The sequence below is a fragment of the Canis lupus genome, chromosome 6 (assembly GCF_003254725.2).
Source record: "Canis lupus dingo isolate Sandy chromosome 6, ASM325472v2, whole genome shotgun sequence".
Lineage (NCBI taxonomy): Eukaryota > Metazoa > Chordata > Mammalia > Carnivora > Canidae > Canis > Canis lupus.
In genome coordinates, this window is record NC_064248.1 from 38,931,365 (window position 1) to 38,959,165 (window position 27,801).

General features: G+C 41.0%; 1 protein-coding gene across 8 annotated transcripts; it reads left to right on the top strand.

Moving 5' to 3' along the window:
- Positions 1–27,653, top strand: MEIOB (meiosis specific with OB-fold). Of its 8 annotated transcripts, none has more exons than XM_025416996.3 (14): positions 1–139; positions 2,480–2,556; positions 4,179–4,236; positions 6,251–6,382; positions 8,126–8,198; positions 10,586–10,781; positions 12,831–12,931; positions 13,802–13,854; positions 13,954–14,049; positions 18,428–18,529; positions 19,310–19,463; positions 22,127–22,310; positions 23,599–23,685; positions 27,262–27,653. In XM_025416996.3, the coding sequence occupies exons 2-14, from the start codon at positions 2,488–2,490 to the stop codon at positions 27,370–27,372; spliced, it is 1,416 nt and encodes a 471-aa protein (XP_025272781.1). In that variant the 5' UTR covers positions 1–139; positions 2,480–2,487; the 3' UTR covers positions 27,373–27,653. The 8 variants fall into 8 exon arrangements, 7 of the variants coding, with proteins under 7 accessions (XP_025272781.1, XP_025272779.1, XP_025272783.1 ...); XM_049111522.1 differs by lacking the exons at positions 1–139; positions 27,262–27,653 and adding exons at positions 469–1,127; positions 23,905–26,063; XM_025416993.3 differs by lacking the exons at positions 1–139; positions 27,262–27,653 and adding exons at positions 471–1,127; positions 26,476–27,252.
- Positions 27,654–27,801: the final 148 nt, after the last annotated feature.

Genomic DNA, 27,801 nt, shown 5'->3' on the forward strand with positions numbered 1-27,801 from the left:
GGGCGGAGTCAGAGGGAGAGGCAGGGCGTGGCTAGGGGCGTGGCCTGCGCTAACGGTCGCGCGGTGGGCTGCGGGCGGAGCGCGCTGTGGAGAGGCGGCGGAGCGCGGGCCGGGGCAGGCGCGAGGAGCCGCGGCTGAGGTGAAGGCCTGCCCGGGGCGGCGGGATCTGCGAGGCGCGGCCGCGCGCGGGGGCCTCGGCGCTGCGCTGCGCGGGCCGCGTTGAAGCTCCAGTCACGCGGCTGCCCCTTCCGTTGCTTCCGTTTTGGGGCGCCGCCTCCCGCAGGGGGCTCGTCCCCGGGGCGGCGGGGGGCACGCGCCTCAGAGCGCGCTGTGCGGTGGGGAGGGCCCGGCGGGGCGGGTGCGCGCGGTGTCCCCCGGTCCCCGCGCTCCGGGCTCCCCCGCGGGCCTCCGTCCGCCCCGTCCGGTGGGCTCGGGGCGGGGTGCCCGGCGGAGCTGCCCGGCCGCCCTAGGGGAGCCTAAAGCCGGCCGGGGGGCAGGCTCTGGGCCGCTCTCGAGTCCGCCCTCTGTTCTTTTTTTGTTTTCAAGATTTTATTTATTTATTCATGAGGGACACGGAGAGAGGGCGCAGGCTCCTCACAGGGAGCCCGCCGCGGGACTCGATCCCGGGACCCGGGGTCACGCCCGCGGCTGAAGGCGGCGCTCAACCCCTGAGGCACCGGGCTGCCCTCCTCTGTTCTTCTTAAATGATTTTATTTTTAGAAATCATCATTCTTTCATTGAGAGACTTTGCTTCTTTAAAAGAAAAAAAAAAAAGAAAAAAGAAAGTAGTGTCTTCTGTCAGCGAGAGCCCCAGGGCGGCCCGCGGGGTGGGAGGGTCCGCGTCCCCCCCTCCCCCCTTTCCCCGGAGCCTCCGTGTGCTGAAGGAATGGTGGAAACTGAGCAGCCGCACTGACGAGTGTCGCGGCGCTGAAACCGCTGACAGGGACGGTACTCAGGACCGGCCGCCGTTCCACGTTTTACTAGCGTTCATTCCATGTTGAGGGCTTTTTATGCACAAGCTCGCATTGAACACGGTCAAGAAGTCTCTCAGGCCCCACCTCTGCTCTCGCCTAGAGACGGGGTTGAAATCCCTGCCTCTCCCCACACGCAGTGTAACCAGATTGAAGGTATTTGCGGGAGAGTTTTGTTGTATTTCTTTCTTCTTTTAAAAGATTTTATTTATTCATGAGACACAGAGAGAGAGAGGCAGAGACACAGGCAGAGGGAGAAGCAGGCTCCATGCAGGACGCCCGACACGGGACTCGATCCCAGGACCTCGGGGTCATGACCTGAGCCGAAGGCAGATGCACAACCGCTGAGCCATCCAGACGTCCCTTGCTGGCTTGCTTGCTTTTCTTTCTTTTCCTTTCCTTCTTTCCCTCTTTTCATCCATTTGGGAGAGAGGAGACAGAGACAGTAGGCATGCCCTCCAGCAGGAGGAGGAGGAGCAGAGGGAGTGGGACAGAGAGAACCCCCAAGCCGACTCCCCACTGAGCACAGAGCCCCTCTCTAAGTTCTTATCTTGTGACCCCCTAGACCATGACCGGAGCTGAAACCAAGAGTGGACACTCAACCAATCCAACCCGGCACCCTGAATTTTGCTGTATTTCTAAAAGTAGGCTTTATGGTAACAAATATTTAAATCTGCAAATGTCCCATTCAATCATCTCTCATCTGAAACTCTAAATTTGGGACACCTCGGTGGCTCAGCGGTTTGTTTAGTGCCTGCCTTTGGCACTGGGGCGTGATCCTAGAGTCCCAGGATCGAGTCCCACATCGGGCTCCCTGCATGGAGCCTGCTTCTCTCTCTGCCTATGTCTCTGCCTCTCTCTCTCTCTCTCTCTCTGTGTGTGTGTGTGTCTCATGAATAAATAAATAAAATCTTTTAAAAAACTCAAAAAAACCCCTCACATTCTGTGTTTCACTGAAACTAACATTCATTACCTAGGATGTCTCTTGCATTCAGAAATATTAAAATGTAAAAAAATTTGCTCAGTTACACATTTTTTGAAAGTGGAAGTTAAAAATTGAAACCGAACTGTATCATTCAAAACTGTAAAATGACATTTTGAAACATGTTTTTTACAGATTTGATCTGTACTAACTTACATTTCACTGTTATAATAAAAACGTTCCCTAAAGAATGAGTAACATATCCAATGCTTTCCTAGATAACTTTTTAAAAGATTTTATTTTATTTTTATTTATTTGTTTGAGAGAGAGTACATTCATGCACAGAGGAGAGGGGCAGTGGGAGAGGGAGAAAGAGTCCCAAACAGGCTCTGCATCCACGGAAGAGCCCCACATGGGGCTTGACTCCACAGCCCTGAGATCATGACTGAACCAAAACCAAAAGTCTGACTCAACCAACTGCACCATCCAGGCACCCTCCCAGATGACTTGTTTTAATCTTGGAATTTTTCATGGGTTATTTCAGTTATTTAATTTATGCATCCAACTTATATTTTCTAAAATGTAGATAAAAGAATGGCAAACTCCTTTGCATCAAAGACCTTCACTGCACTTTCAGATCTGCATCCAAATATGGCTAATCTGGTAGGTTTGTTTTTTTTTTTAATTTTTTTTCTGGTAGGTTTTAATGATATAGTTTGATTACCAAATTTATGTGGTAATATTAAATACATTAACATTATTGGTTCATTTGACACATACCTATATAATTGATGAGTATATAGATACTCATTCCATCAATACAATTGTTGATATTAGATAACCCGTACTTCTTCAATTTTATGCCAGGTAATGAAAATTAGTCTCTCTTTTGTCTATAGTTGGATATTGTAGATATGACCAGCAATTGTTCAAAATGATCAAAAGCTTAATTGTATTATTTTAATTAAATATTTAATAACAGATTAAATTTATCATTGTAAAGTTTTGCTCGGCACTTTGTATTCTCTAATCAAATTATACTTAAGTTAGAGACTTAAATACTTGTCACTGTGCTCCTTTTATGACATAAAGGTATACAAAAGATGTATTTGTGAAATATGCAAAAATTCATTTTTTACTGAAGGTTTGTAGGGGAATTCAATCATTTCAAATATGCCAAGACTGTTATTTAGTCAAACAAAATCTAGGTGGAATCATCTTATGAGATGAAGCATTTAACCTAAAGCAATCACATCCCCTTCTTTCCTTGCCCTAAGCGGTCTGTTGTTTGGCATTTCCAAATCAGATTTCTTAAAATGGGATACGTTTACATGTAACCTTATAGTGCAATTAGAGTTTATTAATGTTAAAAATAGGGAGCCCAAGTTCTTCTGATGTAGGCTCAGAAAAAAAAGAAAGATAATCTATTTGTTAATTTCCTCTTCAGTTAGAACGCTTTGCTCAATATTTAGTTGTGTTTTTCCAACAAAATTTGTGAGATCTGCATGCATATGGAATTTAAGAAATAACAGCAGTGTATCTAAATGTAGTAAGATTAGTTAAAGCTGAGCTAGAATGTGGTGGTCTTAAAAACTTGAACATATTTTAAATGTAACACATTATTGCAAGGTTAAAATCACTTGCTAGCATTAATAATATGTTTAGGTTTATCCTTTCAGGAAAACATAGTTATATTTGTTTCTTAAAGTACTTTTAAATATTCAGGTTTTGTCTAGGAGTGCTAAAGAGAACATTAAAATGTTAAGATGTTACTATATTTAGGATTTAAGATCTAGGACTTTAGAGCTTAGATTTATTAGCAGCAATGTACAAGTTTTGTTACAATCAAATTTATTTTACTGTTTAGCATGTTCATATTAAGGAGCTAAGCAATTTTATGTGGATTGTTAGAAAGTCCTATATTAAAGAAAGCTTTGAAGACTGGCAAATTAAATTGCATGTACATATGCTTTGAATGAATTCAGTAAGAACTGATAGCATAGGGCAGTTACTGTGCTCCACCTAGTGATTAAAAATAAAATAGAAACATGCTAAGTATTAAATGATTATATTTGTAATAGCAGTTAACTGTCTTATTACTTTGTACTATTCTTTGTGGAATTGAACATTTATGAAGTTTTTAGATGTTTGGAGTAAATATATTTAAATGGCTCCTAGTCAAAAATGTTTATTAGAGTCAGTAAAATATAACAAGTCCATGAAATTAAATTTACCATCTACATCTGTGTTTAATATTGGTCTTCTATAACCCTTTTGTTTTTCAGAAAATAATTGGTATAGTTATTGGGAAAACAGATGTCAAAGGCTTTCCAGACAGAAAAAGCTGAGTTCTATTTAATTCTTTGTTTCGTTTTTCATCAAGTGTGGCTTATGACTACAACAAAGTGTATTTAAGTGATTAAATTTCTCATGCCTGTTTAACTCCTTAAGAGCAGTGCCCATTGCTATATTGTATGGTACTCAGTTTAAGGCCATATGTGTGAGGACATTAAAATCATTTTTAATAATATGTAAGGCTGTGTGGCCATAGTAATGGCCATGTTAATGATCATATTAATGATCACTTTCAGCCTAAGAGACATAAATACATGGATAAATCTAAGAAAGAAAATGTTAAGGAACAGGAGTTTTGAGCAGGGTTGTGTCCTGATAGAGTAGCAAAGAGGGAGAGAGGTATGGCAGCAGTATCTATGCATTTACTCAACCAGGCAATCCAGCAAAAAAAATTGATCTTTCATATGTGGAGAATACAGTTAACTCTGGTTTTAGTGGCTCTTATTGAGTTGTTTGAACTCTATAAAAGTTTAAGGACTATGGAGACATAATCCAAGACTAAAATTAGATTTTAAAAATCAACCTTATTTTTTTAAAGATTTTTTTTATTTATTCATGAAAGACACAGAGAGAGGAAGAGACACAGGTAGAGGGAGGAGAAGCAGGCTCCATGGTGGAGCCTGATGTGGGATTCGATCCTGGAACTCCAGCTGGAACTCCAGGATCATGTCCTGAGCTGAAGGCAAATGCCCAACTGCTGAGCCACCCAGGCGTCCCTAAAAATCAACTTTAAAACCAAGTTTTCTAACATCTGAGTCAATACACAATGATATGATGTAAAATGCCAAAACTGGCACAGTACTACTATTAGTTTTTAAACCATTAGCATTGCTTATGAGAAGTTACAGAATAAGCACTTCTGTGGAGCTTGAAGGAGTCAGTGCTCTAGTCAGCCAGACAATAATTTCAGCAGAAGACATTAATTTTATTTGAATCACCTGAGTACTTGCGGCTCTGGTTTTCCCTCTTGGTGTAGTGATGGTACCTTTATTTTAACTTCATGTAATATTCTATTATCATGTTTGATGTAAATACTTGCTTATGGCTTAACTTTACTTCATTATGATTAATTAGATCAGAATTATCATTTGAATGGTTTGAGAAAGGCTGTGTTTCTGTTTTCTAAGCTCTACTTAGGAAAATGTCAGTATTTATATATTTGCTAAATCACAACAATGAAATACAATTTTTATCTCACAGACCATGGAGGTAAAGGATGATTCCCATGGTGTTGGAGTACTTTTTATGAATATATATACAGAACTCTTTTTTTGGAGAAGATACGCTGACTTTAAAAAAATATTACACACATATTACTATATTTTCATAAAACATTCAAGCAGTACAGAAGGTCATAGAAAAATGAAATTTTTTTTTCAAAATTTAATTTCAAGTAGCCAACATAAAGTACATACTTAGTTTCAGGTATAGTGTTCAATGACCTATCAGTTGTATATAACACCCATTGCTCAATTCAACTCCCAGCTCTTCCCAGCCTAGTCCCCTTCCCAGAGGTAAATGCTAATAAGAGTTTGGTAGATATCTGTAATTTATATATGTATATTAAGTTGTTACTTTTTTAATTAGCAAAAAACAGTAAGGAAATTTTATTTTGGGAAAAATATACCTGCTGACCCCTAGTGGAGCCATTTACTAGCACACATTTATTTGTTTTGAAATAATTTAGATCTGAATCATGACTTCGCTTGAAACAATAACAGTAAGAGAAAAATTAAGAATCTAAGCTAAAATCTGTATGGTTCAAGCCAACATGTCATTTCCCTCCAAATACACAGATAACTGGGGAAAGGGAACAGAGGGATTAATAGTGAGGTATCTACTTTTGTAGCTTTGAGATTCATTAAAGCATAGCTTATTTTAGAATTTGTATTGGAAATATTATTTTTACCATGTGTTTGAGTATGTTTGTCATAATAATCATATTTGTTCAAACCTAAGATAAGTTTTTCATTTGAAACACGAAAGCATTGGTTTCCCTTAGATATTGGATCAGAGAGGTACACTTTCAGTTTTACGATTCGGGACTCACCAACCCATTTTGTAAATGCAACATCCTGGGGCAGCGAAGGTTACATCAGGTCACTTTCTGACAGCTTTAGAGTTGGAGAGTGTGGTAAGTTGGCATTGGTTCTTGAACCATTTCTATTATAGTGTTATTCCTGTGATATATTTGTGGAAACCACATTGAGGGAGTCAAAATAAGACACAATTCATAATTCTTATGAAACTTGTCAGAAAAAAGTCAGGCATTAGGAGCATAACACAGGCAGTCAGCATTTTATTACTTGAAACATATAAATGTGATAGTCACATATTTTTACTAGGTGGATTTCTAATCTTTGGTTTATTTCATATTTTAGTTTGCATCAATTCCTGTTGTTGCTATAACCATTTATCTTTCAGTAAGCATAATAAGACTATTAAATAGCTTTTGATAAAAGAAAATATTTGAATTTTTAATAGGATTTTTGAAAGCTTTACTTTCAAAATACCAGATCTTTGGCATCCTTTACCCATCCCAGGATCCTTCTGATAGAACAGCGTCATATAATAAAAAAACAAGGACTTTGAAAACGGATAGATTTGGATTCAGATCCTACTTCCAATATTTGTTTACATCCTGGCTTTGAGAAAATTGCTTAACCTTGTTGTGCCTCAATTGTGAATGAGTACCCTACAGATTCTGTGAGTGTTAAAGGAGGTAGTATACCTGGTATAAAGTATAGAATGCTGTTGTTCAGTAGATGGCAGTGCTAGCTTCATATTGGAAACAAGAAAGCACGATACCAGCTCTCTTTCGTGGTAGAAAAAAGAAGGGAAAGAGTAATGCACATAATTAAACTACTCTCCAGTGCTGCACAATTGGGCAGGCTATGACCTGTCCCTGTCACTTGTACCTGGTCATATACTTATTGCCTCATGTTATGAACTTGCAGGGTTGTTTGTAGTGTCTAACTGAACAATAAAGTACTTGAACATATGGATTGTAAAGGCAGAAAACTTTATCAACTCCACAGGGCCCAGTACAGTCAGAAACATTCCTTGGATGAATGCCAGCCGGTAGTTCTATGAAGCTAAAGATACATTTTGTTTTGTTTTGTTTTTACATTTTGGTATTAAACTATAGGTTAATGGTTGTGAGGATGAATGAGGTAAAAGTTCTTAAAAGCTTAAGGTCAAAAATAATTATAAATCTAAATAGGATCATAGTGTGGTGGAGTGAAAAGATTATAGATTTTTGAATCAGAATGACTGTAAGTCTAGAGGTACTGGTTTCTAGATATAAAACCTCCAGAAAGTTATTTAACCTCTGTAAGCTTCAATTTCTTCATTTGTAGAAAGGGATCATGGAGTGGTTGTGTGGGGAATCAGCAAAACAGACACAAAAAGGTCTAACAAGACCATAAGGAAACAAAATCCCTAAAATGTTGAGTCATAAGCTGATAAGTTGTGGAACTGAAATCAGGAGCTGGACTGTACATGGCCTTTCTGCCCAGTAGCTCTTATTTCCTAGGGCAACTGTGAATTGGATGAAGTTCAGTTAAAATATATGTTTTATGGAAGGGCAAGTTGTAACCAGATCAGTGGTTCAGTGTAATTAATCAATAAAGCAATATTAATGCAAGTCATACATTGGGATTTAAACACAAAGCATAAGAAATGTCATCTGGGATCAAATCGATGATCATACCCCAGGATTCCATGCCTCAGTCATATAAGGAGAGGACTCTGAAGGGTATGCTACACTGATTCAGGAATTAGAAATAACATTGTAATGTTCATTGTGATGCACACTTGTTTTTATGTATCTAGTTACTTTTTTTGTAATAGCATCATATTTCTCCTTCTGTTGCAGTGACAATTGAAAATCCTCTGATCCAAAGAAAGGAATTAGAAAGAGAGGAAAAATTCAGCCCTGCAACTCCTGGGTAAACGATCCAGCACAGAGTCAATAGCCTTTGTGCTAGAGTAACCACCACTGTTGTGTCTGTGTGTCACATTAGCAGAGAGCATACTGAGGGCATATGCTTCCATTTGAAAATTAGGAATTTAATTCTTCCTTACAGTATTTACCTTTGATTATGAAATAATTTACCTTGATACAGGATTACATGAAAACATGGCTGTTTTAGTACTTTTATTCTCATTCTTAGATTTAGAAAAATTTAACTCTGGTTATATTAAGGCTGAACAACGATAAAGAAATAAATCTTCACCTGTGGGGTTGTCCAAGAAAAAAAAATCTTGGAAGTCCTATAGATGTATCATATCAAGGTATAACTTTGCCTACACGCCTTCCTATTTTAGTTCAGGTTCACTGGAGGGAGAGCCTGGAGGAGGATTTTTGTGCAAGTGGTTTGTTGAGGGAGAGCTCTCGGGAGCAGCCTGTAAAGGAAGGATTGGGGACAGCAGAGACGCAGGTTCGGCAGGAGCCCCCAACTCTGCTTCCTGGCCCCAGAGGGAGCTCTGGAGCATGAGTGGCACTGCCCCCCCGAAGGTAGGGGACTGGGCTTTTGTGGCCTGGATTCACAAGTTCTTGGCTGCATCCATTCCCCACCACTGGCGTATCTGCTTGAGAGCAGCTCTCCAGAGCAAGGTGACATTGCTAAAGGGCAGAGTGGGGCACAGCAATCTCCACTACATATACACCTGCAACCATTTTGAACCCTTCCCACCTACTGTTCCGACCTCATACCAGACCCCAAGTCTCACTTCTGTGCAGCCACACAGATTCCTTTCCACTCTGAACACCCTGAGCTCATTCTGTAGTATGGGCTTTTGCACACTCACTTCCCTCTGCACAGAACAGTCTCTTCCCATCTGCTTTGAATGTTTGCTCCTTCTCTTCATTGATGTGTCAGCTTTAATGTCACCTCCTTAGGTCTTCTCCATTTACTCTGTGTATAGTGGCCCTTCCAGTCCATCACTAGGACTTCACTCTGTGCTGTTATCCTCATAACCCATTCTCTGAGATTATTTGATTAACTGTTGTGTGTGTCCCTCTCACACATGTGAACTCCATGAGATCAGAGGTCTTGTCTGTCTTCTTCACCCCCGTATTCCCTGTACCTAGACTAGGGCCTGGCACATTCTAGCTCTCAGTACATATTGATGGAATGAAAGAAGTGGGGGGAGATTAAGGGGCGAAGAGTGTTCTTGGCAGAGGGAACAAACATGAAACCTCCTGGCCTTTTCCAGAACAGTTGACAGTAGGTTGAACCATATGAAACTGTTGATGTTTGACTATTTTTTGCTAAAACTGCCACTTACCTATTCTAGTAGTCTAATATGGTTGGGCTGGCTATAGGGCAGGGGCAGGGGAGCAGTGGAAAGAAAAGCTTGAGAGAGAAGCAGAGACACTTCTCAGACAGCTTTGCCTGGTATACCAACTTCATTCTTGGCTGACAGCTAGCCCAGAAGATCTTTGAGCTGGGAAATAGTATATTCATATTTGTGGTTTAGGAAGATCATTTCGGCAACCTGAGGGGGAAGGAAGCTTAGGAGACAAGGCTGTAATTTGGATGAGAAGTGATGAAGGAAACACCTAAGGAAGCAGCAGGGGGAGGCGCAGGAGGATGGCTGGAGTTAAAGGGCTGGAAAGAGGCTTCATGAGGGGACTTGGGAGTTGACTGGCTGGAGGGCAGAGAGCACCTTGATTAGAGTTCAGTATGTAGATATTGGGCATCTACTCCACAGAGAGCATCACAGAAGGGAGTCAAGCACCATCTGATGCAGGCAGTTCAGCCAGTATTGCGGAGACAGAAATGACGGGACACCTGCCACCCTGACATTTTAGAATGCTTTTATACCCCAATTTTGTAGAGAAGAAAACTGAAGCTCAGAGTTTGGGGCATGGTCAGTAACTAGTATGCTTAAATTCGGGCACAAATTAGTCCTCAAATACATGTTATTCCCATGTTAGTCCCCTAATACATGTTAGACAAAAAAATATTTCACAACATTTTCAATGTTTCTCAGAGTAAAAATATAAATTTTCTTAAGAAAGTCTAAATCAGGGATGCCTGGCTGGCTCAGTGGTTGAGCATCTGCCTGTGGCTCAGGGCATGATCCTGGGGTCCTGGGATCAAGAAACAGGCTCCTCACAGGTAGCCTGTTCTCCCTCTGACTATATCTCTGCCTCTCTCTCTTTCTGTGTCTTGAATGAATGAATGAATGAATGAATGAATAAATAAATAAATAAAAGATTTAGTTCACCCACTAAATCACAACCAAAAAGATAATTTAATGTGAACCTGGAAGTATTTTTCCATTAGAAAGTCACTCGATATTAACTGTTTGTGTTTTTGCAATTTAGTAACTGTAAACTATTGCTCAGTGAGAATCACTCCATGGTAAAAGTTTGTTCCAGTTACGAAGTGGACACCAAGCTCCTTGCTTTGATATACTTACCTGTTAAAGAATCCCGTGATTTTTATTCATTGGGTGACATTATTGCAAATGGATACAGTCTGGATGGGAGGATTATTAATGTGCTTGCAGCTGTGAGATCGGTAAGTTAAAGTGTCAACAAAGCCAACCTCTGGCAGGCAGTAGTCTGTCACTTCACTTGTGTTTGGAAAAGTGATAACCAGCTGGAGTAAATTTTCTTAGTCCATAGTAACTTGAATTGAGAAAATCGTGGCACTTCTCATCAATGTCAGAGGAGCAGTTTATCTGTAAATGAGTAGCAAAATAAAGTAGAATTTGAATGTTAAATGAGGCACATCCCTAAATGATCTACTATGAGAGTTTTGCATACTTTGGTGAAACAAAGACACGAATGGAAAGGGTAAATTCATGGACTTGAAGATTTGCATGAAGTTTCTTGAGGGGGCATAAGTTGGAGGACTCACGGAATCCACTCATGTGTGTGCTCATAGGTGTTCTGGGATGTGGGGGGGGTGTACATACCCACCATGTGACCGGCGTGACCTCGTACAGGCATAGTGGGGTGCTGGGGAGCCTCTCAGGGACCTGCACACCAGTACCTCCCTCTTACGCAGTTGCAGCAGCAAAATTCAAATTCTGTTGGACAAGACTGGTCGGTCACTTGGCAGACATTCGGAGGTAGATCTCAAAAGTGCAGTTTCACACACAAAGAAGTACATGGAGAAAATTAAAGGTGTAAGATTAAAGTTCACAACATGGGGAGTAATGATAGTCAGAGACCACATATACATACATGGAATGTTTAAGTAATCACTCATGGCTTTTCCACATTAAACAATGGTGTTGACTTTCCCCTTTGACAGGCCTATGATGGTGGAGGCCGTGACTGCTTTATTGTCCACCCCAGTGCCCACCACACAGTGAGCACGCAAGATAATTCAGGACAGAGGAATAAACTCCCTAGGTGACAGTCTTGAAAAACTGGAGAAATCACTTTCTGGACAATTTAGGCTCAATCTTACAAAAAGGCAGGATATTATCTTGATTTCCCTGTAATTCAACACAATGCCATTATATTATAACATCGTAAGAATTTTTTTTCATTGTAAGAATTTTTTAAAACTCACTATGAGTATAAGCAAAAGCCTGTGACCGCTTTTTCCACTAAGCCCTCCATGAGTCGGCACTCTCTTTTGTAGGAGGACATTACTTCTTTTGTGTGTGTCTTTCTTCTACTATTTTACTTCTCTCTCTCTTACGTTTCCTTTTCTTTACATTTTTGTCTAGTCCTTTCTTCCTTATCACCTCCTCTCTCTCTTCACTTTAGACTCCTTCTCGTAGATTCCTCTTGTGTGCTGTGATGTGGTGGACCTCTGTCATACTCTGGCTGTCCTCTCCTCCGACTTTCCTTCTAGGTCATGTTCTTCAGCTGGCAGCTGCAAGTCTTTCTTCAGCTCTTTCCTCTGGAGCTCAGCTCTGTTGGAGATGCAGGGGTGACAGTAGCGAAGGGCAGCCAGCTGATAGTCCATGCCCGGGCCACTGCTATGTGCTGTCAGAGGGGCCTGCTCTTCCCTTGGAGGACTCACTGGGGAGACACAAGGGTCCCCGAGTTTACCTCCGCTCCCATGATCCCTTACCCCAGTGTGAGTCAAGCCAGACAGTGTATGAAAGCACCCTCCCAAGCCTCCCTCATCTATTCTTCACTACTTTGTCCCCAAGGAGGCAGCACAGAAGCCTGTGCCAGCAAGGTGGTGCTGGGGCCTAGGAAGACAGTTCATTGGTCACATACACTCCATGCCAGGCTCTGCACTAAGCTGTAGGCATCACAGATGATGAAAATAGACTTTCCATCTTCAGTGAGTCCACCTAGATGCCACTCAGAGGCTTATGGTGGAGCTTTGTGACATGTTGAATGACGCCACAGTCTTAACATAAAGCACATATTTCTGTATCTCTCTTCAATCAAACTTGTTTAACTTACAGCTTTAGCTAAATACACCTAGTTTAGAAATAGAAGAAGGTTTTACAATAATCAAATATGTATTAGTGATTCTTGCTATTTTGATATTTTTAATTTGCCGTTTAAGAGGTGAACATTTAAGTCCATCAACAAACATTTAAGTACCTCTGCAACTATAGGTGAAGAATAATGATTTCCTTCAATTTCAAAGGTTGGAGAACCAAAATACTTTACAACTGCAGACCGGAGGAAAGGTCAGATGTGTGAGGTGAAGCTCTATGATGAGACGGAGTCTTCTTTTGCAATGATATGGTAACCTCCCACATCTGGTCCAAACTGTGATATCTCTTCTATTGGCACAAAGACAGAATGTTTTCATTTTATGAAAAAGATGGTGGATTTCATAATAGGGGAGGAATAATGATTGAGGAGAAATAATTATTAAAAAGGAAACTTTGCTCTTATACATTGAATGTTAGAGTCTGTGCTATAAGATTACCTTAAAATGAAGTCTTTAGACAGCACGGGATTATTTGGATGGACTGCACTGTGATTGGTTCATTCTTGTCCTCTGCTTTAGAACAGTCAGTGATCTATTAGGTCCCACTGGTAATGAAGCAGCCAGATTTTCTGTGATTGCTTGGATGGTGCCCTAGAATCAGGCCATGGGAAGATGGTAGAAAAGCAAGTGTTGTCCCTGGCTGCAGGCTGAAGCACCCAGGGTATAACATGGCATTGTTCAGACTCTGGATGCCTGGGCACCAAAGAAAACACTTGATTTGAAGCAGACTTTCAACCCATCAAGTCCCCTGAACAGTTTATCCAGTGTGAGGCCCTCTCTTAATGCTCTGACAAAGTGGCTGTAAAGGCTTCAGATTGGTAGTCACTCAGCTCTGCTAGCCTTGAACAACCTACGTAGTGGGGAAAGAAGGACCTGATGAGGCAGACGTTGTTAAAGATGAACAGTGTCTAAGGAATGACTTATCACACCAACATGAAATGCCCTGTGAAAATAGACAGTGGATCCTGCAAAATGCAGAAGCTGACATCCTTAACTCGTACTTGTGATAACTTGGGGAATTAACTCCGGCCATTAAGACATTTTGTTTTTGGTAAATAATGTGGTCATTGTCAGTTTTTTTTAAGGTATTCAAATTTTTACTTCTTTTTAAAAATTTGCAGTTGGGATAATGAATCTATCCTGGTTGCACAGAGCTGGGTGCCACGAGACACAGGTATACTGAAATGATACTGAAATGATTGTGTTCATTCTTTGTAGTTGTTTGTACATTAATTGTAAAATAATTGTAAAATGACTTTTTCCCCCTAAACAGTAATATTTGCCTCAGATGTAAGAATAAGTTTTGACAAATTTCGGAACTGCATGACAGCAACTGTAATCTCAAAAACCATTATTACGACTAATCCAGGTAAAAGGCCATCTGAAATGTTGTCTCCCTTTATTTTTAAAAAATTTTTTTAAAGATTTTATTTATTCATGAGAGACACAGAGTGAGAGAGAGAGGCAGAGACACAGGCAGAGGGAGAAGCAGGCTCCATGCTGGGAGCCCGACGTGGGACTCGATCCCGGGTCTCCAGGATCACAACCTGGGCCGAAGGTGGTGCTAAACCACTGAGCCACCCGGGTTGCCCCATGTTGTCTCCCTTTAGAAACTACCATGTTACACATTTCAGTGTTTGTACAGTGTATTTAAGAATGAAAACAAAGGGCACCTAGGTGGCTCAGTTGGTTGGGTATCTGACTCTTGTTTTCAGCTTGGGTCATGATCTCTGGGTTGTGGGATTAGCCCCAGTGAGGCTCAGGCTCAGTGAGTCTGCTTAGGATTCTCTTCTTCACCCTCTGCCCCTCCCCCATCACTCATGGGTGCATGTGTGCACACTCTAAAAAAAAAAAAAGAATGAAAACAAAGCTTGGACTTCATTTGAATTAAAAGTGAAAGTTGTTTTACATTTTGTAAAACATTTACATGCTTTACATTTACATTTCTTGAACTTACAGTGAGCTACATCTTTGATGTCCGTACTAAAGAAATGTGAAAAACCAGACTCATTTTTAAAGTATCATCCCTTGTGATGATTTTGGAGAGATCAATGTAATTGATTGGATTACCTTAATTATTGACTATTTTAAAAATGAATTCAGTTTTACTATATTCAAATAACTTAGTACCAGAACACTGAGAACATACACATAGTATCATTAGTTCATAACATAATAAAATGCCCAGAAGGCCCACTGGGTGGTTGTTGAAAGGAGTTATAGCTTATTCCAGCATGCAGTCTTGGAAACAGGGTCTGGGAAGACCTGAGGGATTGGTGTCCTTAAGTATCCTTACGGTGTTTTGTAGTGCAGATAGAGAGATGAGCCCTGCACGTGCAAGAGTCCAGAGTTCCAGAGATGGAATGGTCCTTCCCAACCTCAGGAAGTTGGAACTATAATAGTGGGTCATTCCAGACGATAGCTCCCTCTGCTGGTCTCTGACAAAGCATCAACAGTGACAGAATTACAAAGCAAATTAAGGTCTTTGACCAAACCATTATCGGAATTTTTAAAAGTAGCATTTCTATGAGATATGACCTAAAATGACAAGACTCTGTGTTCTACATACGTGCACCAGAGCTTGCGCATCCATCCAGCAACACTATGTCCCTGAAAGTGGGATCATGGAAGGTGACATGACGTTGCACATGCTCTGTACAGGGCATTGTCCCTGGGTCCAGTGACAAAACACAAATATCTCTGCCCACATGAGCTTCACATTCTAGCAGGAGAGACATGTATGATAAACAATAAAACTAACACATCGGTAGATTATTAAATATTTAAGAAGAAGATAGAGAGTCCAGATGGCATGGTGTATGGAGCAGGTTGCACTCTACAGAGGGTGGTCAGGTAGGCCTCCTTGGGGAGGTGACATTTGAGCAAAGACGGGATGGGGCAGTGAGGGAGTCAACCGTAGGAAAGAGCAGCAGGATCTTAGTACTGGAATGGCTAGTGCAAAGGCGCAGAGGTTGGCATGTGCCTGCATGAGGGTAGAACAGCCAGGAGGCCAGTGTGGCTGGAGCCGACGGAGCATAGGCAGGAGGAGTCGAGGCCCAAGAAGAAGGCTGGGTATCAAGAAGACTATTCTAAGCTAATGAAAGAATGTTGGCTTTTACTCTGTAGCAAAGTAGGGCAGAGTTGTGCCATATTCTAAGTACTGAAAGGATCGGTCTAGTTGCTTTGCTGTAAATTGATGGTGACACAACCATGATCTAGTCTCAACATTTAGGATGAAAGTACCACTCTTCCTTTTTTTTTTTTTTTTTTTTTGAGGGCCATACTATGGTTTATCATTTTATTTTATTTTATTTTTTTCAAGATTTTATTCATTTATTCGGGAGAGACACAGACTGAGAGAGAGAGGCAGGGACACAGGCAGAGGGAGAAGCAGGCTCCCTGTGGGGAGCCTGATGTGGGGCTCCATCCCAGGACCCCAGGAACTGGGGCAGCTGGTCTGAGCCAAAGGCAAGCACCCAACCACTGAGCCACCCAGGCGTCCCTATGGCTTATCATTTTAAATAACTTAATAACTGTATTAGTATTATATAGAGTAATGTGAATAATTTAAAATTTTCCATCCTCTGAGGTAGATAAGGCCTGGGAAAATTTCTAAAAGACAGTTGGATTTGTCTGTTGGAAAAAGTTATCAAGCTTGATAGGACAATTATATCAATAACTCAAGGCTAAATTAATGAGACACATATTCAGTGGATGTTGTATGCTTGGTTCTAAACACAGACTGAAAGGTGAAATATCAAAGTGTTTGAGCAATGCCAACAGCGTTACAATAAATGCCTCTTCTCAGACAAGGGAGAGTACTTACAAGGGCCGTGAATTTTATTTTTTTAAGTTTTTAAAAAGACTTTATTTATTTATTCGTGAGAGACAGAGAGAGAGAGAGAGAGAGGCAGAGACACAGGCAGAGAGAGAAGCAGGCTCCATGCAGGGAACCGGATGTAGGACTTGATTCCCGGTCCCCGGTCCCCAGGATCACACCCTGGGCTGCAGGTGGCGCTAAACCGCTGCGCCACCGGGGCTGCCCAGGGCTGTGAATTCTAATGTACTTCTTTAAATCAGCCTGTTTGTAACTTCCTGGGCTACACACCCAGCACATACAAACTAAAAATGTCTAATGGCTTAAGCTTTCATCCTAGCTTTCCTTAGGGCTTTCTCAACCCTGAGAGTATCTATCAGACAATCCCCAACAACCTTGCTGTCAGGAAGGATCTTTATAGCGGAGCCTGTGGAAAGCCCAGGGCTTTGATTTCTGCAGCCTCATTCCAGCACCTGCTTCTGTCTGGGGTGCAACAATTCTGTTAGTGTTCAAAAACATCCATCCATTCATTCATTCACTCATCAATTTACAAATATCTGTTGAATACCTTTTTTTGCTGAGTAGTGAGATAACATAAGTTCTTTCTGAGGGCACCTGGGTGGCTCAGTGGTTGAACCTCTTCAGCTCAGACCAGCTGCCCCAGCTCTTGGGGTCCTGGGATCGAGCCCCATATCAGGCTCCCCACAGGGAGCCTGCTTCTCCCTCTGCCTGTGTCTCTGCCTCTCATGAACAAATAAATCTTAAAAAAAATAAGCCCTTTCTGGAACAAGGCAGGACACAATGGGTATATAGATGGTCAGGTGAGTGGAAGGACAGTTGCTTATATTGGATACTAAAATGGCAGAGCTGAAGAGGCAGACCTCTGCTTGCAGGGGGTTCAGTCTAGTTATGCGAAAGAATAGTGGTTAGACTCAGGGTTGAATGGGAGTGAGGAAGAAGCACCTGCCTCTGCCCCAGGGGTCCAAGCAATCAGCACATCAGGGTGGGCAAGGGAAGGCTAGAGGCCATCCAGTGTTGGAGGCTGGGGCCTTGAGGTTGAACGGTTTCAGAGTCCCATGGGAGCCCTTTTTCAAAATCTCATCCTTGCCTTTGGGCATACCATCTGACAGTTCCTGAGAACGCTCGCATCCCAAGCAGCAAGGCTTTCGAACACATTAAACAAATTTTTTTTTCTGCTAGAAAAGAAATAAATATAAAATTCAGAAAATACATAAAAGCAAAAAAGGAAAACGAGCACCTATAATCTCATCATCTTATAAGAGAATCATTTCTTGGATGTAGACTCTTCCAGATAACTTTGCATACCCATGTGTATATATGTGTATTTTTTTAATTGAAAGGAAATTGTACCACATAGTTTTATGAGCTGCTTTTTAACAATATCTGGTGTACATCTCTACATTTAGTAGACTGCTACATCACACTGCTTGATGGGTGCATAACATTCTATTTGTTTTTATATGACTTCATTTTTACTGTTAAAAATAATATTGGATCATTCATGATTATTTAAAAAGTAATCAGTGACACCTGGGTGGCTTAGTCAGTTAAGTGTTGGCACAGGTCTTGATCTCAGAGTCATGAGATCAAGCCCTGCTTCAGGCTCCATGCTTAGTATGCAGTCTGCTTGAGATTCTCTCTCTAAATAAATAAAAAAAAATCTTGGGGCACCTGGGTGGCTCAGTCAGTTGAGCAGCTGACTCAAGATTTCAGCTCAGGTCATGATCTCATATTCCTGGGATGGAGCCCCATGTCAGGCTCTGCACTCAGCAGGAGTCTGCTTGGGGTTCTCTCTCTCCCTCTCCCTCTGCCCCTCCCCCTATGTATGTGTGTTGCCTCTCTCAAATAAACCTTAAAAAAATAAGAAGTAATCAGTTGTTTTTCACATTTTATGCATTTTTTATTTAAGATACCCCAGAAGCTAATATTCTATTGAATTTTATAAGAGAAAATAAAGAAACAAGTCCCCTGGATGATGAAATCGACAGTTATTTGAAAGAATCCATAGATTGTAAGTCACATTCAAATAGTATTTGACATTTTGAAAGGCCAAAAGATAATAGTTTTATTTTACATAGTAAAAGATAAAATATTCTTATTCTGTGACTGCTATATTTCTACTTTTTAAAATGTTATTTAAAACTTTTGGAAATTTGGGGGCACCTGGGTGGCTTAGTTGGTTGGGTGTCAACTCTTGGATTTGGGTTGGGTTGGGATCTCAGGGTCATGGGATTGGGCCCCATGTCGGGGGCTCCATACTTAGTGCAGAGTTGGCCTAGATTCTCTGCTTCTCCCTCTGGATGCTCTCTCTCTTTATCTGGAAAAATAAATAAATAAATAAATAATATTTAAACTTTTAGAGATTTCTATAACCTTTTGACAATTTGATGGGATTTTTAAAAAGTGAACTGACTACCCTTTTCTTATTGATTTTAAAGAATTATTTATATATTCTGGATATGAGTTCTTTGTCTCCTTTAAAGATTACTAGCATCTTCCATGCTGAGGCTTGCCTTCCCACTCTTTTAATGGCATCTTCTGATGACCAGAAAGTTTACATTGACATCAATGAATTAAATTTCTCATTCTTTCCCCTTTTTTTACTTATTATTTTTGCTTTTCTGTCCATTTCTAGAATCAGTTTTAATATAGCAAATGTAATAATTTTTCCATTACTTAACTGAAGCTATTATGTGTTCTCATTTGAACTTTGTAGTTTTTCTATTTGGATATAATCCTTTGGAATTCTTAGAATATATAGAGAGCTGTAATAACTTCTTTTTATTTTTAGTAAATACAATAGTTGATGTCTATACAGTTAAGCAATTAAAGGCAAAAGCTTCAAAGAATGAAGGAAAAACTGACACTTTCTACGGCATTCTTTATGCTTACATTTCTATGCTGAACATTGATGATGACACCACAACAGTAGTTCGACATCGATGGTAAGCAGCTGGTTTTGTCAGCAAATTTATTTTTTTAAAGATTTTATTTATATATTCATGAGACACACACACACACACACACACACACACACACACACACACAGAGAATGGCAGAGACACAGGCAGAGAGAGAAGCAGCCTCCATGCAGGGAGTCCAATGTGGGACTTGATCCCAGGACTCCAGGATCATGCCCTGGGCCAAAGACAGAAGCTAAACCACTGAGCCACCCAGGGATCCCAGCAAACTTATTCTTGTAAGAAATAAAGAACATAGAAAAATAAAGTTACATACCATGCTGTAGAAAAAAAAAAGAAATAAAGAACAACTATTGTTAATACATTTTAAGCTCTACAAAAATTAAAGCTATTCTTTGACATAATAATGGTTATATATTTGAAAGAAATGTATAAATAAGCCATGCTGAAGTTTCCAAGGCAACCTATGTAGATTCAAAGGTTATAATTGCCTTTTAAAGTAAAATTTGATTTGCTATGTTTCTTCAATCTTAAAATATAAAGATAAAATGGTGCCAGAAACTTTTTAAAAAATTATTTTATTTATTTGAGAGAGAGAGAGAGCATGAGCGGGGGGAGGGGGAGGCAGAGGGAGAAGCAAAATCCCCTCTGAGCAGGGAGCCCAGTGTGGGGCTGAGTTCCAGGACCCTGAGATCACGACCCAAGCTGAATGCAGACATTTAACTGACAGAGCCATCTGGGTTCCCCTGCTGCCAGCACTTTTAACTGAGTTGACAAACTGTTGTTTTATGATATGTTAGAATATTATTTTGGTTGCCATGTCCTATAGCAATACAAGGGACACCATTTTTAAAAAATTATTTTCAGCTGCATGGTAAATATGATTTACAACATCTCCTAGGTCAAAGTTAGTATCTACTTGTAAAAAAAAGTAAACTGCAGTGATTTAATATTAATGGAAAGATGCTTGGGGAAAAGCATCTAAATGTTACTATGAAAGTCTACGGAAAAAAAAAAAAGTCTACGAATTTTTGTAATTGAAAATTTTATTGAGGGTGCTGGGTAGCTCAGTCAGTCATCCAACTCTGGATTTCAGGTCTTAATCCAGGGTTGTGATTTCAAGCCCCATGTTAGGCTCTATACTGAGCATAGAGCCTACTTAAAAAAAAGAAAAAACATTATTGAAATAGTTCTAGATTCACATGGAGTTACAAAAAATAATATGGAGAGAACCCACATACACTTTATATGCTTTTCCCAATGGTAACTTTTTATGAAACTATAGTGTTACATCTTAGCCAGCCTGGATACTGACATTAATTCAATCAGGCGATTGTATTCAAATTTTACCACATTGACATGCAGTCCTGTGTGTGTGTGTTTGTGTGCGCGCGTGTGCATGAAGTTCTGGATATGATTTTATCACATGTGCAGGTTTGTGTATCTATCACCATAGTCAAGATACTAACTTACGGATTTGGAAACATTTTGTGATTTGGTATTAAATTGAAAAAACCAATGTGGAGGCTGCTGTATAAGTCAAGTGTTTACTTTTTGAAAAACATTTTTTAAAAACTTTTGAAATTTTTATTATCTGATTTTTTTCCTACATCTTTAATATTGATATCTGAGGAAAAGTATCTGAAATTTACCTCAAAAGTGATCTGTGCCTAGACAAGAAAGCACACACACTATGGTGTGAAAGCACCATATCACACCCTCTATTTGAGAAATTTGAGTTAGTGTTTCTGTCCACATTGGCTAAAGTAAGACCTGCCTCAAAACATGGAATAGCGGGATGCCTGGATGGCTCAGCGGTTGGGTGTCTGCCTTGGGCTTGGGGTGTGACCCCGGAGTCCTGGGATCGAGTCCCACATCGGGCTCCCCTCAGGGAGCCTGCTTCCCCCTCTGCCTGTGTCTCTGCCTCTCTCTGTCTGTGTCTCTCATGAATAAATCAATAAATAATCTTAAAAAAATATGGAATAGCATGTGATCACCACTTAAAGAGAGGAGTGTGTCACTAACAGCACTAATAGCATTTTGGGTGTGAACTTGACTAACCCTAGGATTTTTCTGTCCTGCAGAGGCCTAGTACAGAGCATCAAGTGAGCATTTCTGGAACTCAGGCTTTCTAGACACAAAACAGGATTCCTCCCTCAGAACGCTGATCCTAGGATACTAGGTAGACATACCCTCAATAGAAAGGAATAGGACAGGGGCAGCCCCAGTGGCGCAGCAGTTTAGCGCACTGCCTGCAGCCCAGGATGTGATCCTGGAGACCGGGTATCGAGTCCCACATCAGGCTCCTTGCATGGAGCCTGCTTCTCCCTCTGCCTGTGTCTCTGCCTCTCTCTCTGTGTGTGTTTCTCATGAATAAATAAATAAATTAATCTTAAAAAAGAAAGGAATAGGACAGGATAGGATGGAGGCAGGGCTGAGGTGGCAGTTCTGTGGCTGTCTGGAGGTGAAGGAAAGGGGCCCTAGCAGGGGAAAGGTGGGAGGCAAGGCAGTGGAGATGGGCTTGATTGCACATTGTGCTGTTCCTTGTTTTGTATGTCTGTCCAGTGTACCACGCGGAGCATTTTGAAATTACTCTGATTTAGATTTTTAAGGGAGCAGGATTCTTCTGTTAGAGATCAGGTTGGTCATTTAGGACCTTTACATTTTATCCTTGTCTTTTTTTTCAGCTCAGGCTGTGGTTACATTGTAAATGAAAGATCCAGCACTTGTACTGCTTGCAACAAAGATTCTTTGGAATTTAAATCTGTTTTTCTCAGCTTCCACTTGTTAATTGACCTCACTGACCACACCGGTACCCTCCATGCCTGCAGTCTCACAGGAGGGGTTGCTGAAGAAACTTTAGGCTGCACGGTAAGTAGCAGAAAGGAAATAATTCCAAGTTGAATTCTCTTTTCTCCAGGTATAGGTTATTTCAGTGAACAGTTGATAGAAATTAAGTCATTAATAAAGAGGTCTGGGGGTGGGATTAAGCTTGATTTAAACACACATTGCTTTAATGGACGAATAATTGCATGATCACGTGTGTTCAAATCACAGCTGATATTGCTGTTGGGTACAGAGGCAGAGGCTGTTGGCAGTGGGGGAGAAAGAAGGCACTTTTTTTTAAAAGATTTATTTATTTATTCACGAGAGACACATACTGAGAGAGAGGCAGAGACACAGGCACAGGGAGAAGCAGGCTCCTCACAGGGAGCCTGATGTGGGACTCGATCCCTGATCCTGGGATCACAACCTGAGCCGAAGGCAGGCATCCAACTGCTGAGTCACCCAGGCATCCCAAGAAGACACTTTTTAAAAAAATTTTTATTTATTTATGATAGTCACAGAGAGAGAGAGAGGTGCAGAGACACAGGCAGAGGGAGAAGCAGGCTCCATGCAGCGGGAGCCCGATGTGGGATTCGATCCCGGGTCTCCAGGATCGCGCCCTGGGCCAAAGGCAGGCGCCAAACCGCTGCGCCACCCAGGGATCCCGAAGACACTTTTTATAGTCCAGTAACTGTGGGTACAACAGCACACTGGAGGGACACCTGGGTGGCTCAGTGGTTGAGTGTCTGCCTTTGACTCAGGGCGTGATCCTGGGGTCCTGGGATCGAGTCCCCCATTGGGCTTCCTGCATGGAGCCTGCTTCTCCCTCTGCCTGTGTCTGCCTCTCTCTCTCTCTCTCTCTGTGTCTTTCATGAATAAATAAATAAAATCTTAAAAAACAACAGCAGCAGCACTGGAGATAGTGATCAGTTGAGGTAGAGGGAGGGTTTGGTGGTATTCCACCAACTAGCTGAAGGAAGTCACCAGAGTCAGAACACACGTGTTGCCCTCCTCCACCAGGACAGCAGCACTTAGTCATGTGTGCATGATAGGCACCTGGTGTTTCCCCTTAGCGCCAGCACCTGTAGTTTACCATGAGCCCTCAGCCCCGCTTGGTTTCTATTTTGTGAAGGGGAGTTTTCTGGGCTGAGGCACCTGACTGCCCTCAGACATTCAGTTTACGGAGGCTTTCTGACCTTATCTCCTCCTTTAAGAGAATTGAGCTGTAATTACTATAAATAAAATTCCCTTCGAGTGCACAAAGTCAAGTTTCACATTATTGTTGAGTTATTTATATGGACTTTGGAAATATCTGCTTGATTGTTTTAACCAGGTAAATGAGTTTCTTGCAATGACGGATGAACAGAAAACAGCATTGAAGTGGCAATTTCTTCTGGAAAGAAGCAAAATTTATTTAAAAGTTAGTGCATTTTATAGTACTATGTCATTCTATATATTCAAGTAATAAAAAAATCCTAGAGTCTGACCTAATAAATTAGGGCATTTGTTATTTTTAACAATAACAAATAACAATTTACAATAATTTTAACAATTCCCAGATATGCAGAAGGATTTGGTTAATGTGGAAACAATGCAAGTAATCGGGTGGGTTTTTTGTTTTTGTTTTTGTTTGGTGTAGAATAAAAGGATTCCACCTGACACCAGAGGACTAGACCAACAGCAGTGCCTGGCTGACTCAGTCGGTAGAGCATGTGACTCTTGATCTTGAGGTCATGAGTTTGAGTCCCACGTCCAATGTAGAGATTACTTAAAATCTTGGGGAAAAAACAAAGAAGTAGATCAACAAAGATTATATCTGTTTTATTAAGTCCAAGGCAGGGCCCTGGGCTGTAGGGTCAAAGCTGATATCCCTGTCCCCTTGCCGGGTGACAGTAGTATCAGATGGCACAGTCACATGCCACGTGCTTGGATGCAGGGGAGAGACGGGAGAGTCAGAATCCCAGCTCCACTACTCCTCAGCCTCTGTGACCCGCTAGAACTCTGTGATCCTACAACTCTAGTTGGAGCAGCGCTAGCAACCCTTCAGTGTGGGAGGATCATAGAATCTTAATACTTAAGGGGAAAAAGGGGGAGACAAACTCCTTTTGTTTTGCAAGTTCAGAAAATGGGACCAAGAAATGTTGCTGCTTGTGTCAGGTCACAGATGAGATAGGGCTATAGACTGCATCATCTCTCTCCTTCTATCAGTCTCAAATGTTTTCTCCTTTACACACTTAAAAGTTTTCCAGCTCTTGTTGAAGAGAGTTATGTCTGTCAGTATTTCTGCATTAGAACATGACGTTGAGAATAATTTAAAACCTGTCCATGAGCCCACATGCCATTAACAGTCAGCAATGATATCACGTCACATCCCACAGCCTCTAGAAAACCACAGTGTGTTCTATGCATGAGAGTGAGAAAGGCAAACAGCATCTTAGTATAAAATCATGAAAATAGTTGTGATCTCATAGGTACTCTGAAATAGTCTTGGGTAACACTGCACCTGCTTTAGTTCAGCCTCAGAAGCAGGTGTGCCCATTGCCCATGGCTTCTTTACTTGGGGCCTTATGTGCATCCCAGTAGGTTGCAGACATGGAGTTACCTATGGCCTCGCAGATATTTCTAGCACATTGGTTCGAGGCCTCTTTGTTAGTAGGCTGAAGGGGGGAAATTGCAGTAATATACTGGATCTTTTCCACCATTAGCATGGATCCATCTACTTACTGTCTGCCCCTAAATCAGAGTATACTCAGATCTTTGACCAACTTTGTTTTCCCTCCAAACCAGAGGTTCCAGTTGTTAATGAGTTCGACCAATTTGAATTCATGGCAAGTTATTTATAGTTTTCCTAACTAGATCTAAACATAAAAAAATTGGGACGCCTGGGGCTCAGTTGGTTGAGCATCTGCCTTTGGCTCAGGGCGTGATCCTGGAGTTCTGGGATTGAGTCCCACATCCAGTTCCCAGCAGGGAGCCTTCTTCTCCCTCTGTCTGTGTCTCTGGCTCTCTCTGTATGTCTCTCATAAATAAATAAATAAATAAACAAACAAACAAACAAATAAATAACATAAACATAACAAAAATTGCTGTCAAAAAAGAGACATTGTAGCTTTCCAAAGGACATGTTTAAAAGGTATTTAAATCAGATTTAACAGATTTTAAGCAGATACAAAACAATTCTATCACAAAATGTAGTAAAGATCATGAGAATCTAACAATTTGAATTATTTTAAATCAGTTAAAATATAACATGTAATTTAAAAAGTAAGAACTTGGGACGCCTGGATGGCTCAGCGGTTGAGCACCTGCCTTTAATCTGGGGCACGATCCTGGAGTCGCAGGATTGAGTCCCACATCGGGCTCCCTGCATGGAGCCTGCTTCTTCCTCTGCTTATGTCTCTGCCTCTCTCTCTGTGTCTCTCATGAGTAAATAAATAGAATCTTTTTTTTAAAATAAATAAAATCTTTAAAAAAAGAACTTACATTGTTCTGCTAATATGACAAAAACAAAGTATCGCTATAGAGACAGGTCATTTTATATATTTAGCATATTACAATTAAAAACAATGGCTACTTAAAAGGGTTCAGTTGGAGGGATTTCAAAGCAAGGTGTTTTAATGTCTTTTTTTAAAGATTGGTTTATTAAAGAGAGTGAGAGAGCATGAGTTGGGGGAGAGACTGAGGGAAGAATCTGAGGCAGACTCCCTGCTGAGTAGAGCCCAATGGAGCTTGATTCCAGGATTCTGAGATCATGACCTGAGCCGAAACCAAGAGTCTAAAAAAAAAAAAAAAAAGAAACCAAGAGTCTGAAACACTCAACTGACTGAGCCACCCAGGTGCCCTGGTATTTTCATGTTTTAGAATACATGGTGATAGCAACACAAGTCCTTGTAAGTCTGATATAGTATCAAAGAATGATTTCCAAAAAGGATTAAACCATGACTCTCATACAAAAATAAAATGGATACGCCAAAGATTTAATTCATTAATCAATGAAGAAACTAGGAAATGGTTCTTAAAAAATGATTTCAAAGAGGAATTCAAAGACTGGGCGCAGAGGCTGAAGTCACCAGTGCAAAATTGGGGTGATCCATAGAGGGCAAAACCCAACGTTTCCTCAGGGTGGAGCTGACCACATCCTCATAGGGACAGAATTCCTTTGGATTTCCTGGAGCATGACTGCCATTTGCAACACTACTGTTTTCTACAGCAGACTGTTGAAAATAGCTCAGCCAGGCCAGGAAAGGTGCTGAGCCCTACAGAATGAAGCCACCAGACTGTGGGAGAGCGTGCCACTGAAAGACACCCACCTACCCTCATTGCCCACCTCACCCTTCCCAGTGTTTCCTGATACTAGGCTGTTTTCCTGCTAGTCTTTGGAATTAGCATGGCCAGCAGACCTACCCTTCCAGTCTATGTTAAATAAAATGTTGGTAAGAGTGCTTTGTTAAATATAAAAAATAAGACATTGTTATTAATAAACTGCATCATCACATCCCCATAGCCTAACAGACAGGTTACTACCACAGGTTAGCTGTGTCACAGCTGCTAAGTGAACACACTTTATTTTATATATTTATTTAAGTCATCTCTACACCCAACATGGGGCTCAAACTCACAACCAAGAGATTGAGAGTGGTATGCTTTTCCAATGGAGCCAGCCAGGCGCCCCTTGAACACATTTTAAACCCTTCTTTTGTAGGTGTTGGATTTGAAAATCCAACTTCCCTACCAAAGAGAAATATGAGAAAAATAACATAGATTTTCACAAAATCGCTGTCAGGAGCCAGATCTGTGATTTCTCTCCCAAACTCCTACCAAGGTGAACTCTCTTCAGTCTTACAGCTGTCACTGTGGTTTATGCTTACACTGCAGAACAGCTCATTGTACTTGTTTACTGCTTTCTCTGTTGTGGTCGATGGTTTTCAACTTTATAAACATGGTGATTTTTAAAGTTAACTCTCTCTCTCTCTCTCTCTCTCTCTCCTCCCTACAGTTTTTTTTATCACACAGAGCAAGGGGCGGATTGAGAATTAGTGTGCTCTCATGTAAACTCGCAGACCCTATTGAGGCAAGTAGGAACTTGTCTGGAGGAGGAAATATTTAAAACAAAATACTTTAAACTCTGGACAAGAATATGAGTTTCAACTCTCTTGAAAGTGGAAAATGAGTTTGAAAATTATGGATAAAATTGTATTTTGTTCAAACATGGTAAAAATGTTTCTATAAGTTGCTATTATGTTTCCTTCTGGAGTTGATTAGGGGATAAGTCTTAAAATCTCTCATCTGACCCAGCTCCTTTCTTGGAAGGCCTTTTCTACTGACTTGGCCCATTCCCCCCCCAACTTGGAAAATGTTTGCATGAATTAATAAACAAGTTTAATCTTCCCCAGAGATATCAGTGATTTAAGTCCCTTTCCCCACTGTCTTGTTTCCCAGGAGAAAGATCAGATCCTCCAAAAATGACCTCCCTGGAGCTTGGCAGTGGTTGAGACTGCTCTCCAGGAGCTGGTGGGGCACTGGGTGGGAACAGCGG